Genomic DNA, 14450 nt, shown 5'->3' on the forward strand with positions numbered 1-14450 from the left:
CATATAAAGAACTATATATCTGTATATATACAACTTTTTCTTCTCTTGTATCTTTGCTACTTGTGTTCTCATTATTTTCTGTCCCTTCATGTAGAGTGCATATCTACAATACATTTGGTATTAAGTGACAATATTATCATCTCTCTACAATACAGTACTTTAGAGGCAACAGAAGAAATGATAATTTACACTAATAGATTACAAAATATGTTTTTAATGATTCACATTTCCAAAACATGATTAACATTCCTATATAGAGCTATTCACTATAAAGTTCACTACATGTAATTGCCATAATTGTTTCAGAGCCTGATTTAGCTCAGAAATATATAGAACTTTTGACTGAAGGTAATAATTTTGGACTTGTCAATATTCACTAATATACAAAATAGTTACATACAAAATAGCTGTAAGGAAGTATACAATTGGAGACAGATAAATCTACTGGCATTCTCTTTCAGTCCTAAGAAATTTGGATAAATTGAACTAATTGTACATTACCATCAGTAACTTCCAAATATGCTTTTGTGATGATACTTCCAGCAACATTTAAAGTCTGGCAGATGTAATAGCCGACATCTGATCTCTGGACATTAGTAATGGTGAGGTCCCCAGTCTGGGACACTGAAAATCGACTGGAAGACTGTGGTGGCTGGTATGAGAAGAGAAGGTTCTAAAACCCAAAATTGGAGAGGAAAGAAGAATAGGCTAAGGGTCAGGTTACAATATTTCGGCACAGCTAAAAATACATTAAAAAATAAAAGTCTAAAAATATATGCGTACACACACATACATACCCATACAAAACTAAACTATCTTTCCTTGTCAACCACACATACAGACATGTACATACATAAATACCCATTAGGCACCCAGAACATAATGTTCAGACATAAATAAGATTATATAATGTTATCAATCTCAGTAATATATGCTGTTATAATTCGAGTATAAAATTACATGTTTAAGAAAATTTTGACAAAAGCCATGCGCAATATGCTTATGGCTATCAGTGTTACAAACTTTAAGACCTGGATATATTCCAAAATAAAATGTAAATCATTCTGATGAACTAAGATCTAGGATCTCATTTTCACACTAGAACAAAAGTGTGTGCTTGTACTCTATTATACATTTGCAATTTATAGGTACACATTTGTTTTTCCTCATCAAAGGTGAAAATATCTGCTATGGACTTTTTCTGAAATTCATAGGTTGAACTCAATAAAAAAAATCCTGATTTTTGGGGGCTATGATCATGCAGATTATTTGCTATTCTTTTAGATAGATTTTTCCTTCGATAATTCACTTCAAATATTCTTGTTTTATTAAAATATTTTGGTCTTTCTTTTTTGGTTTCAGCAAATTCTCTTTGGTGAGGGACAATAGAATACGCTAATACTGCCAATATAGTATAACTGAAATGATGATAGACTTAGGACAATCAAACTGACAGAATTGACAGTAAAATATAGCAAAACCACAAGTGAAGTTGATGGTTTTTGTCCAAAAATATTTTTCTGCTTTCTTTTCTTTTCCTTCCCTCACCTTCCCTTTCTTTCTTTTTTCTTCTTTTATCTTCTCTCTCCTCTCTCTCCTCTCTCTCCCCTCTCTCCCATCTCTCCTCTCTCTCCCCCTCTCCTCTCTCTCTCTCTCTCCCTCTCTCTCTCTCTCTCTCTTTCTCTCTCCCTTTCTCTTTCTTTTGCTACTCCTCAGGCTTGAACCCAGGGGTGTAGGTGCTGTCTCTGAGCCAATTTGTGCTCAGGATTAGTGCTCTGCTATTTGAGCTTTTCTGAATAGTTTATTGGAAATAAGAGTTTCACAGACATCTCTACCTGGGATGGCTTAGAACTATGATCCACACATCTCAGGCTGTGAGTAGCTAGGTTTACAGGTTTGAGCCATCGGTGGCCCTATTGGCTCTTGATAAAACTTCATTTGAAGTTATGAAACACCCAAAACTGATTTAGGAAAATATAAAATGAGGTCAAGGATAAATGTATTGTAACAGTAATTATTTCACTTTGTAGAAGAAAGAAAATCATTAAGATATGAGATTTAAAAAGGCATTTTAAATTAGTTTAAGACCTTTTGTTTTTTCAACTAAAGACCAATCAAACTTTAACAAATATAGAACTCCATATTCTGGTTTCAGTGCAAACAGGAAATAATAACTTATAAAATGTTTAAAGAATAGAATTTAATGGCAAATGACAATTATATAGAAATTTTTAAGAATGGAATACACTGCATTATGTTTAATGTAACATTGATGATAAATGGATATAATTTGGGAATTCAAAAGCTACTTCTGACTCCTTGCTTTTACAAAGTCACACTGAAGCATACTATTTTAAATACATGAAAAATATAAATGTATAATTCTAGAAATATTAATGATGGCAAAGAAATTTCAGTTCATATGAGCTAGTTGCAATAAAAGTGACAATTCCATGATAAAATAAACTTTTGTATGCCATCCTATATACCAAAACTAGTCATAAAAAATGTTTTTGAGAATTAAAATAAAGGTACTTGTGTTACATTTAGGTGGTTTGATTTTCTTAATGGGTTGTTGGTACTGCTTTAAAAAGAATCAGAAAAGTGATTTTTTTACCTGACTACCCTCTCTCCGCCAAAATATAGCAGGCTGAGGGTTTCCTGTTGCTTCACACTGGAAAGTCACAGTGCGTCCCAAGGCCACCACCTGGTCTCGTGGTTTCACAACAAAATGTGGAGGTTCTAAAGGAAATGAAACAAATTACACTGAATCAAAATCCAGTTGTTAAGGTCCAGAGAGAGTCTCTTGAAATTCCATTTGCTGCCTTTATTTTATCCCATGTTATATACAATTGTAATCATGCACTAATTCTCAGCTTTCGTTTGAACTTAAATTAAGTGTATATTTATAGACTAAAACAGAGCTGCACTGTGAAGAGTTCTCATTACTTGACCTTCTAGGATTAACCTTCAGATTTGAAGGAATACTTGAGCTACAATTTGACCCTTTGCATTCAAAATCTATCTAAAATTTGTATGAATAAATATTATCTTTTCTCATTTAGAACTGCTTAAAGGTGAATGAACTTTAATCATACACACAAGGACCTCCTAATGCAGGCAGGTCCTAAAATTACCTTAATTTAACTCAAAAGCTTCTTGAAATACTAGCATGCAAATGACAACCATTTAAAATCTTCAGTCCCATTACTTGAATACAAGTGAATTTAAAGCAATACTGATTCACCAGGCTCCTTCATTTACATATACAAGGGCATGTTCAAACAGAATATATATGGAAATGAGGGCAAATTTGAAACATCTGCTCCTTCTGACATTATAAATATTGCCAGCTTTGTCCAAACTGTTTGATTTATCCAGACATAAATGGCCACTTCACCCAGCAGTAAACAGAAAGTCAGAAAATTGTGTCAGTTACACTGGGCTTAGAGGCAGCTGATAACATTAGATGGCCTTGCTGATGGAGCCAAAATGGGGAGGGATATTGTTTGTGTGTGTGTGTGTGTGTGTGTGTGTGTGTGTGTGTGTGTGTATGGGGAGGGATAGTGTGTGTGTATGTGTGTGCACGCACGCGGGCTCACACTTGTGTGCCTATGTGTATGTGTGTACTTATTTGGGAGCTGATTTTTCCCCCCCTGGAAAAATATGTAAGGCTTTTTACCTGAGTAAATGAGTAAGTTGTTTTTACCTGTTTTCAATTTTCAAATGCATTCCTTTTCACCTGTCTGAAATACCTAATTATTTCTGTCTTGTCTAAGTTCAAACTGAAGTGAACAGACATTTCAAGCCAGATATTTGACAGTTTGTGTAGGGAAGGGCTCTTCGAATCTGCTTTTTAAGACATTTTCCATTATTTCCAACCCTTCCTGAAAAGTACTCTCATTTATTTATGCCACTTGCTTATGAAAACTCTGTACAAGAAATAGGAATTAAAAAATTATATTCAGATCATGCCCATATGTGACTATCCTGTCAACAAATTTATAATTTCTTTTCTAGTAAAACTAGTTAAAAATTGATACCTGGGGCTGGGGATATAGCCTAGTGGCAAGAGTGCCTGCCTCGGATACACGAGGCCCTAGGTTCGATTCCCCAGCACCACATATACAGAAAACGGCCAGAAGCGGCGCTGTGGCTCAAGTGGCAGAGTGCTAGCCTTGAGCGGGAAGAAGCCAGGGACAGTGCTCAGGCCCTGAGTTCAAGGCCCAGGACTGGCCAAAAAAAAAAAAAAATTGATACCTGCTTAATATAGTTTACACAATATAGAAAAGTGCACACATTCACAAAATTGCTCATGTCCTATAATCTGAGTACCTTAATAGATAAGTCATAAAATATATATTAAAGCTTATTTAATATGTACATTTATCATATATATTCTTTAAAACATTAACAAAAATCAGAAAATGATTTTTCTATAATTACATGCTGGCAAAGCTACCAAAAATAATTAAATAGCTTGTAGGTTAGTGTGTTTTCCTCTATGCTGTTATTGTTTTAAGAACTAAGGTTTAGTAGAAATTACACCATTTGACTAGAAAATTATAGGACATGTCAAAAAATCAGGTCAAGTGCTTTCAAATGTCCTCTAACTTACAGGGAAGAAAATATGAAGTTAAGAGACCTAGTTTATGTTCAATTTGGAAACTCTGAAGTCCCAGCTTGTAATTTTTTTTTGAATCCTGTGATTGCAATCGAGTGGTTTACTCATGAATTTAGCAAAGATGATGATTACGCAGGTATCATAATAAGCATGTGCACCATTGCCTGGGGATTTTCCTCCAGAATGAAGCATACAGCAGTTCTGCTCCAAGTCAAGGAATGGAATCATTGAAGCAGAAATCAGACTCAGAAATTGAAAAGGCTGATTGAATAAGAAACCAAAGCCAGACTAGAGTTTGGTTTCTTTCTATGCAGGGAAAGCATATGATTAATTAGATGAGTGTGAGAACATGACTTTCCAATACAAAGGGAATATGAGCAGGAAAGTATAAATGTTCAAACCACTTAGTCAAGTAAAAACTTCGGGTGGTCTCTTGCTTAAATCTCAGGAACATGTCTAAGAATGTATGCCAGACTCTGTTTCTTTCATAAAATGCAAGCTCTCTTCAAGCCTCAAAGACTCATTTGGGAACAAGGAGTAAAAACCCTTATGTTAACAACATTTAGCCTAAAGCAATCCTTTGCATATAGGATATTTGTCTGGAAATGAATTTATCATATTTCGTAGGCATATGTTCAGGCCAGCATCAACAGTGACATCAGATACAAAATAGGTCTTAGAAAGAAATTTCTGAAAAATCTCCTGATTGAATGATTTCACACATCTGTAGTCCTAGCTACTTAGGAAACTAAAGCCAGATCATTAGATTCAGTAGTTTGAGGCTAGTCTAAGCAAATATAGTTAAACCAAGTTTCCATAAAAAAGAAATGGCTACAGATTTATTTCTAGAGCAAGAAAATTGGCTAAATATTCTTTTCTGTATCAATATGTTATCAGCACCTATCTTATTATATTGTGAAGATCATTTGTCATATTCATGTATTTGGTATTTATGATGATATATTGGATTTTTTGAAGAGCACAACACTTAAACTTTATATAATAAAAAAAAGCCAATGGTGTATATGTCAAATGTGGAAAATGCAGAAAATATGACTAAAAGGTAAAGAAAGAAAAGGTGAAATGGAATCACACTACTTTAAAATATTGTATTAAAATAATCCTTTTTGTTGTTGCTGTTTTGTGCTGCACTGAGTTTTGAACTCGGGGTCTTACTCTTTCACTTAGCTTTTCCAATCAACTCTGGCTTTCTACTACTTAAAGCATAGCTCTACTTTTGTATTTTCATGTAAGTGGAGATAAGTCTTGTAGGCTTTTTAGTTTAGCCATATAGAAAAACTCTAAGTTCATATTTATATATTGTAAATATATTTCCATTTAAATTATAGTCCTATTATTCTGCTTTGCCAATATTTTAATTATTAATTAAATTTTAATGTATCATACATAATAATACATAACATAAAAATTCAACTCAATTTTCAACCTATTCCTTATGGACTATTATTTTTATTCAATTTTAAAGCTTTCTCTAAGTTTTATTTATGGTATCACTATAGGAAGCTACATATCCAGTTATTGTACTAAGATTGTTGATAAATTCATTGTATCTGTATTAATATGAGATGATACTATAGTAATATTTGCTAAAAAACATTTTAGCTTAAAGAATAGTGAGGGATATTATTTTAGGATGAAAATTATTTGCTAGCATACCCTTTTCCATAGCACATTCTTGTAAAACTCATTAAAAATGGCACTCTAGCAACCAAAGGAATGAATGAATGTATTTTCCTCTATGTATGTGCATAGAAACCTGATTGTTCTTTATTTGTACAGGAGAAGATGCTCATCAAAGCAAATATTCATAACATTTTTATATACCATGGAGTATTTCATACATAAATGAAATGAGTCAAACACAGAGAAATGAAAATGAGTGACCAAAAGCTTCACGTGAAAAAGGGCTATTCTTCAACAAGACTTTTAATGACTATTATTGAACCACCAATACACAAACCAAGACAGACAAGAATTTATGAACAAAGTTGAAGAAAAAAAGCCAAATTGTGTAGATGTGTATGTATATATGCACATATATACTATATATATATATATATATATATATATATATATATATTAGAAGATGTGCATTGAAATAGTATTTGACTAAAATCTAGACCTAGGACTCATTTTTATCATTTATTTCAGGAGAAGAATTAAAAGATGCAGATAATACATGACTTGAAAAGACATAAAGTTAGCAACCCCATTACCTTTACTCTTTGTCACAGTTACCCATAATTCCTGCAGACTTTATTCTGTGCAGTCTGTCTGTGGCCAATGACAAGTGAAACATGGAGGCTGATTGGTTGAAGGACATGGAAGGGTATGGATGGAAAGGGGAAGAGAAGTTCCAGTCACAGTGACACGGTGATTAGAAGATGGCCAATAAAATGTCAACTTACCAGACCCAACTAAAACAAAGAAAAAAGAAAACATGGAATAAATAAAAATAAAGAAACAGAAAATGAAAAAAGAAAAAGTAACAAGATTTGACTTAACAATGATCCTTCTTTTGACATAAGGTAAAAAACATTACTATTTAGATACATTATTTATACCATCCATGAATGATTATTTTAGGATTTCAAATACAGTCATGAAAAATTTGGGGGAAATACATTTTCAAGACACTACTATGATTAAATGGCAGAGCCAGAAGGCATAATAGCTAGAAAATTATAAAACTTTACAGTTGGCTACCAGATGAGGGGTGAGGTTACTATACATGTAATAAATGTAAATACACTATAAATCTTAGTTGCTTAAAGCTACAGAGAAATAAACTTTGAGCATTTTTAAAAGTAAAGAATGCTAAATCCCATAACTCTATCATCAGATTAGTTTTAGAGGTTTTACATTGCTAATGACATTTCACTAAAGTCATACTTTTCACAGGTGAAGCATTATATAGAGAAGCCTTCAAATCTGCTCAAAATACAGATTATAATTCTGTAGACCAAGAGTATGGTGTTAAAATTTACATTTTTGACAAGCAGCAGATGTTCTTGCTACTCTGTGGTCATAAGTTGAGAAAGCACAGGACTGAAAAGTGTGCCACTTAGATTCTTGCATGTTTTTAACATAGATGCACGGTAAATGTAAATAAAGTAGAAGAGACAAACTTTACAGTATGATTCACTGGAACCGACACTAGTATCAATGCTAGAATGCTGAGGTATTTCAATATTAAAAAGCTTAATACACATATGAAACACCTGTAAACAGTCATCTTGTTTTTTAAATTTAAGGCCATTACTACCCATCGCAATGCTTTAAAATAACAAGACAGTAAAATACCAAAATACATTTCACTTAAATAACACATATCTGTCAGCAAATCAAAATTAATTAGAATTAGTACACATTCCTACACTTTAAATAAATGTCAAGGGTTGTTGATACGATGTCAGACAGCTGTAAAAGAGAAACAAGTGTTATCATACAGATTTTTACACAAACTTTAAGGTAATTCATGAACATATGTTTAACTCAGGTTTTGCCTTTAACATGGATGAAATAGTGTTTCCCTTTTAAAGAAAAATCATTAAGCCTAATTTTTTGCTCCTTCATATTACCAAAGTTGAACACATAAATCTATACCCCAAACACAAGAGTTAGAGAGGCATTGCTATATTTCTTTCTACCTCAAAATTGATGTCATATTTTTCCAAAAAAAGGAAATACACTTATTACCTGACTTATGAAATGATAACTTATCTGTCAAACTTAATAATAAGAAAATTATTTTTAAAAGGGTAAAAACTATTGATGTCCCTTAAATGAGGATATATTCTCAAACTACAACAGAGTGAATCTGAAATATTGTCCCAATTGTTAATCCTTTGAAACAAGAATTGTAGAATTACACTTTGGATTAATCTGAGGAATAACTTGATCTCATTAAAGTAATGCCATTAAGGGCTGAGAATGTGGTTTAGGGATAGAGTGCTTGCCTAAGATGCGTGAAGTCCTGAGGTGGATTCCCCAATACTACATAAACAGAAAAAGCCAGAAGTATGGTGGATGATACCCTGTGGCTCAAGTGGTAGAGCACTAGCCTTGAACAAAAGAAGCTCAAGGACAGTGCCCAGGCCCTGAGTTCAAGCCCCAGTACTAGCAAAAAAAAAAAAAAAAGTTATAAAATTAAGAGTCTAGATAAACATTAATTTCTAACTTAGAATTATTCAAATATGTCAAAATTACAATATATTAAAAATAAATAAGATGGCTGATAGAAAGCCAGTTTTTTTAAAATGCCAAGTGGCCTTTTCTTTCCTTTCTTGTAGTTTTTACCAGCAATCAAGCCATAATATTAAAATCTTACGAACTAACATTGAATATAAAAACATCGTGTTCATAGGTATATCAATGACAAGTAATTGAAAATATTTCACAGTCAGTCCAGAAATTTCTACATTATCAGGAGTTGTTGAAAAGCCTCTATCTTCAGTGATGATTTAACTAGGAGACATGACTATCAAGAAACAATCCCTCTTATCTAGATGAAAACCTATCCAGTTTAACTCTCTTTCATAGTTTCAGTAAAGAGACAAAAAACAGTGATTACAAAAATCCTTTAGCTCACATCACAGATATTATCATCTCTGTCTCTACTCAAGAACATACTATAGAATTTTTGTCAGGAATTTCCTCTTGTTCTCTAAAATAGTGACCATTTATTGTGCCATTAGAATGCTAAAACGAAACAAAGAAACTAGTCTGAAGTTCCAGGCTTGGGGGAGGCTTTACCCTCAGCTTCCATCTGTTCTCAACTTTGCTTTCTGCTTTAAAGGCTCAGAGCAACCCTATCCCAACTCCCTTCCTGCTAGTAAAGAAGACAGGCCTGTCTGTCTCTAGCTCTAATAAAACCATAAAACTATAAAACGTTGGTGATGGAAGAGCCCTGAGAACCACATTGTCTAAACTTTTCCTTCTGCAATTGATAAATAACTTTCCCAAGGCCACATAGGGCTAACTAAAAAGGTGCTTTCTTTTTTTTTTTTTGGCCAGTCCTGGGCCTTGGACTCAGGGCCTGAGCACTGTCCCTGGCTTCTTCCCGCTCAAGGCTAGCACTCTGCCACTTGAGCCACAGCGCCGCTTCTGGCCGTTTTCGGTATATGTGGTGCTGGGGAATCGAACCTAGGGCCTCGTGTATATGAGGCAGGCACTCTTGCCACTAGGCTATATCCCCAGCCCGAAAAAGGTGCTTTCTAGGTCTTTTAACTCAATCAGGTCTCTGCACAAAATTTCACATGGATTTCTTGGTACCAGAGGAGTGACATACCATAGGGCAAATATAGATTTGATTTTGTTGTTATTATTGTTGTTTTGAAATAACTCAGCGTATTAAAGATTTTAAAGGATATTCAGCTATGGTCTTAAAAAGTCACTGAAAACTAACAGATGGTAAAAAATAAACGTAAAGCTGCTTGAAAAGCATTGTTATTTTTTTTCTATTAATAAAAGCCATCAAATCTCTTATGGGTGAAACAACTGTAATCATTTCATCATTTAATTTAAATGCTTAAAATTGCATAAAACAGCTATGAAATGCAAACCATCAAAATGTATTTTTTAAAGTAAATAAGTATTTGCTGTTTAATTTTTAAAATTGCTACATGATGTCACTTCTTCAGTGACAGCTTCAAATCTTATTAAATTAGAGAGGTTTTAGAAAGTGTAAAAGTTGGAGGACTGTGCAGGAAGCTGAGTTGAATATGAGGCCTAGGTTTTCATGAAGACTATCTTTTGGTAAGAGGGAAATATGTACTAGCTATATATTCATAAAACATATATAAATTCTCTCCTGGCAAAATTCTCTCATGTCCATGGAGCCAATCTTTCTTCTCCCTTTTAATGAAATTACTGGGGAAGGGAAAAAGGATCTTATTTCTGCTGAGCAGCAGTTCTACCACTAGGGTGATATCTCCAGCCATGCCTTTTGGTTTACAAGAAAAGTATAGTTACTGAAAAACATTACATAACAGAAAAATAAATAAATGACACATCTTTTCTTAAATAACTGTTTAAACATTTTGAGACAATTTATACAGTTTTCCTGCATTCTGTCTCTGGGCATATACACATATGCATGAACATGTAAGTGTACCATCATTTAAAAGACTCCTTTTTTGAACGTGCTATCAAAAGGCTCCATGTTGTGGGATTAATATATAAAAGTGCACATTGTTTGGAGAACAATCTTGAGGTATACATAATATTTAAATCTAACAGGAAAATGTTAGGGAAGAAGGAAAACAGAGAGGGAGAAGCAAGGGGGGAGTAGGAAGGATATTGAGGGAAAAGACAAGATGCTTTACATTCCTTCCAAGTCCTTGTCAAACTTTGGAAGACATGAGTCAGAAAGATGACAAATGGGGCTGGGAGGTAGCTCAGTGGCAAAGCGCTTGCCTAGCAAGTGCAACGTCCTGGGTTCGATCCCCAGTACCCCAAAAAAAAAAAAAAAAGATGACAAATGTCTGAGAAAATTATAAAAGAGCTGGGTGAAAGACTTTTCATATCAAAAGAAAATAATTAAGCAAAGCAGATACTTAAGAAATCTTTGGGTAAGGTCTAATCAACAGAAGCCAGCCAACCCTGACATCACTAAGGGCAGGAGAGAAGATAATGGGCCTAAATGACAGTGTGAACAACTTAGGCAAAGTATAGAAAAGGAGCAGTTAACAGTAAAGGCCAGTGAACCATGAATGAGTTGCCAACTGTGATGTCCCCAGAGGTCTTTAAAATGGGATTTATTTCCATTTGGCCACACAAATATAAACATACCCCTGTCTGGAAAAGGGATGAGGAAGTTGTGTCTTGTAGTGTCTTCTGTGCTATGATTCTTAAGAACACAGCCAGTTACTAGCACACACAACAACAGATAATATGCCCCAGTCCTGGTAGGTATGGACCTACTGCACATGCTACTAGACGCAAAGTCCTTTAAAATATACTTTTCAGATCAGGTCACTTTAAATTGAGGAAACATGTTAAGCATATAGTTTCTAGGCTGTTATTTAGTAAATATAAGAAAATTCTAAAAAATATTTGTATATATTAATCCCAACACGATTATAAGATATTGATGTTTTCACAATATTTGAAATTTTAGTATTTGAATCACATTAAATAAATGTGAGTTTGTCTTTACAACTTAAATACAGGATTGAAAAGACTTACAGTTAGTAGTTACTTTAAAATGCAATTGTAGAAGAATGCTACTGTTTTGGATCTAAAATAATTGTAGCATGCTAAATTCCTGGTATGACTCAATTCAAGATCTCATAGTTAAACATATTTTTCTATGCTAAAATTATCCTACTTAAAAGTAGCAAATTTTGAACTGACTGCAGATAAACTTATGTTGACTTTGAAGTTCTGGTAAATTAATACATCTTACTCTAAAAAGTCACACTAAGTGAAGTGAGCCAGACCCAAAGAAACACAGACTCTATTGTTTCCCTCATCTATAATAATTAGTATATGTATAGGATACTCCTAGCAGATGAGCACAATTGCTCAATAACTATGTACATATGATCACATAAAATGAAGCTATGTGAAATGGACTCCAAGTAATGGAAATAAGCAGTTTATCATTATTGTTATTTCTAAAATAGTATGTGAAATTCTTACTTTTTTCTTTGGTTTTTCTTCTGTATGGTTTAGCCCAGTTGTAACTGTATTTGATTTTTGTACTCTGCATATTGTATATTGTCTGAATAAGGGAAGGGAAGGGGAACATCAAAATGTCGAGACAAAGGGTAAAACGCAAACCAATGCAAGAGCAGTACTGGAAGACAACATGTAGTAAACCAACTGGCACAACATGTGGGAAGGTTGGAGAGGAGGGAACGTGGGAAGAAAATGAGGGAAGAGGTAACAAGTTGGACAAGAAATGTACTCACTACATTACATATGTAACTATAATCCCATTGAACATTACCTTGACAATAAAATAAAAAAAATTCTCATCTACATAGTGAATACAAAGTTTAAATGAACAATTTTCCCAGACTAGCAGTGTGAATATCACATTCCTAAAGAATATGAAGAGAGTAATAAATTATAGTATTTGTTTCATTTTTGAGGAAAAACATTTTTATTAAAACAGAGGAATACTCCAATTTTTAGATGGTGAAGCTATCTAATCCTCAAGTGAGAAACCCATTGACTGGTATGGCAGAGAAATTGCATAGATACTCATGAAGGATGATATCCCTAACAATTAAAACTCTTCACGTATTTTAATACTTAGTGTAATTTCTTTTTGGAGGAAAAGATTGAGTCTAACATAAAAGCCTGTCATTATGCCTTTCAACTTAGCAGACATAAAAATAGACAGAATAAAAGGAACATCTTTGAATATGGTTAATGGACACATAAAATACTATGAACTTTTAGCCTCCTCTCAAAAATCTCACATTATGCTGTAGAACAATAGTTGTGGAAATAATTTCAGTTGTCAAGACTAAAGTAGGGAGGGGCGGGAAGAGGAGGAGTTACTGGCTTCCTGTAGGCAAGAACTCAAAAGTTGCCTAGACCTTGCACCATGCCCAAGAAAGCTCTACAAAACCAAGGGAGAAAAGGTGATTGGTGTTAGAACTGAGGAGTTCTGCTGCAGATTATTTATTTAATTTCAAACTTGGCAGAAAAAAACAACACCCCCCCCTGCAATTTATGTACAATTCCTTGCACAAAGCCCAAGATCTAAGAAAGCTCTGCAGAAAATGCTAATAAAAAAAACTCATTCCTTTCTTCTCCAAAACATTTATTTACTCTCCTTCCATCCACTAAGTAATCAATTAAAAATCAATCACCCAGTAATCTCAGCCAGTAAGTATGTAGGAGAGGGGCTGGGAATATGGCCCAGTTGCAAGAGTGCTTGCCTAGTACACATGAAGCCCTGAGTTTGATTCCCCAGCACCACATATATAGAAAATGGCCAGAAGTGGCACTGTGGCTCAAGTGGCAGAGTGCTAGCCTTGAGCAAAAAGAAGCCAGGACAGTGCTCAGGCCCTGAGTCCAAGGCCCAGGAATGGCAAAAAAAAAAAAAAAAAAAAAAAAGTATGTAAGAGAATCTTGATTCAAAGGTGGCTCCCAGACAAAACCATGAGGCCCTATCTGAAAAAAATAAACAAAAGCAGATAGAGTTGGGGGCAGGACTCAAATAGTAGAGAGTTTATCTGGCAACAAAGTTAAATCTTACTCTAATGTAATATTGTTTCTATAACTGAAACAATATGTCTTTTAGTAAGAATTGAGTGTACAATATATGCATTGATATATTAGGAAATCATAGGAAAAATTTTGCTAATATGTAAGCAAATATCACGTATATAAAAAGTTGAAGTATAAAAAACTACTAGTACCTTATTTTTTTTACTCTTAGTAACAATCTAAAACTAGTCAATTCTATCTGGGGAAAACAATGAGATATAACCATCTAAGACAGTCATTGTAGATGTCAAAAACATACACTCAAGAAATCAAATAGGTATGAAGAAACTACTGTTTAGTATAAAGGTATATCTTTGTACTACAGAGTCAAAATTGTTTGTAAGCCTTCATCCATAATAGAATCTTCTTACTTACCCCTTATTGCCAAGAAATGTAAATCAAGCCCAAACTACTTACTTATTTTATTTGGTGATAATGTATACTTTTGAGTATAAAAAGCCGAAGAAAAAACCTAAATCAACATATTATCACTTTACCAATAATCTAAAAAGTTTTCCTTGAAACCACTACTCACTAGCCACAGCAGTAACTTCTAGAAAGCATCTTTGTAAAAATG

General features: G+C 33.8%; 1 protein-coding gene across 4 annotated transcripts in view; it reads right to left on the minus strand.

Moving 5' to 3' along the window:
* Robo1 (roundabout guidance receptor 1) overlaps positions 1-14450 on the minus strand; it is a 367669-nt gene that overhangs the window by 74013 nt on the left and 279206 nt on the right. For all 4 annotated transcript variants that reach the window (XM_048346427.1, XM_048346425.1, XM_048346426.1 and 1 more), the window contains exons 7-9: positions 7054-7062; positions 2618-2742; positions 502-673 (exon numbers count right to left, since the gene is read on the minus strand). In XM_048346427.1, the coding sequence (XP_048202384.1) occupies positions 502-673; positions 2618-2742; positions 7054-7062 (306 nt within the window). The remainder of the gene's footprint in view (positions 1-501; positions 674-2617; positions 2743-7053; positions 7063-14450) is intronic.

This window comes from Perognathus longimembris, chromosome 5 (genome assembly GCF_023159225.1).
Source record: "Perognathus longimembris pacificus isolate PPM17 chromosome 5, ASM2315922v1, whole genome shotgun sequence".
Taxonomy (NCBI): Eukaryota; Metazoa; Chordata; class Mammalia; order Rodentia; family Heteromyidae; genus Perognathus; species Perognathus longimembris.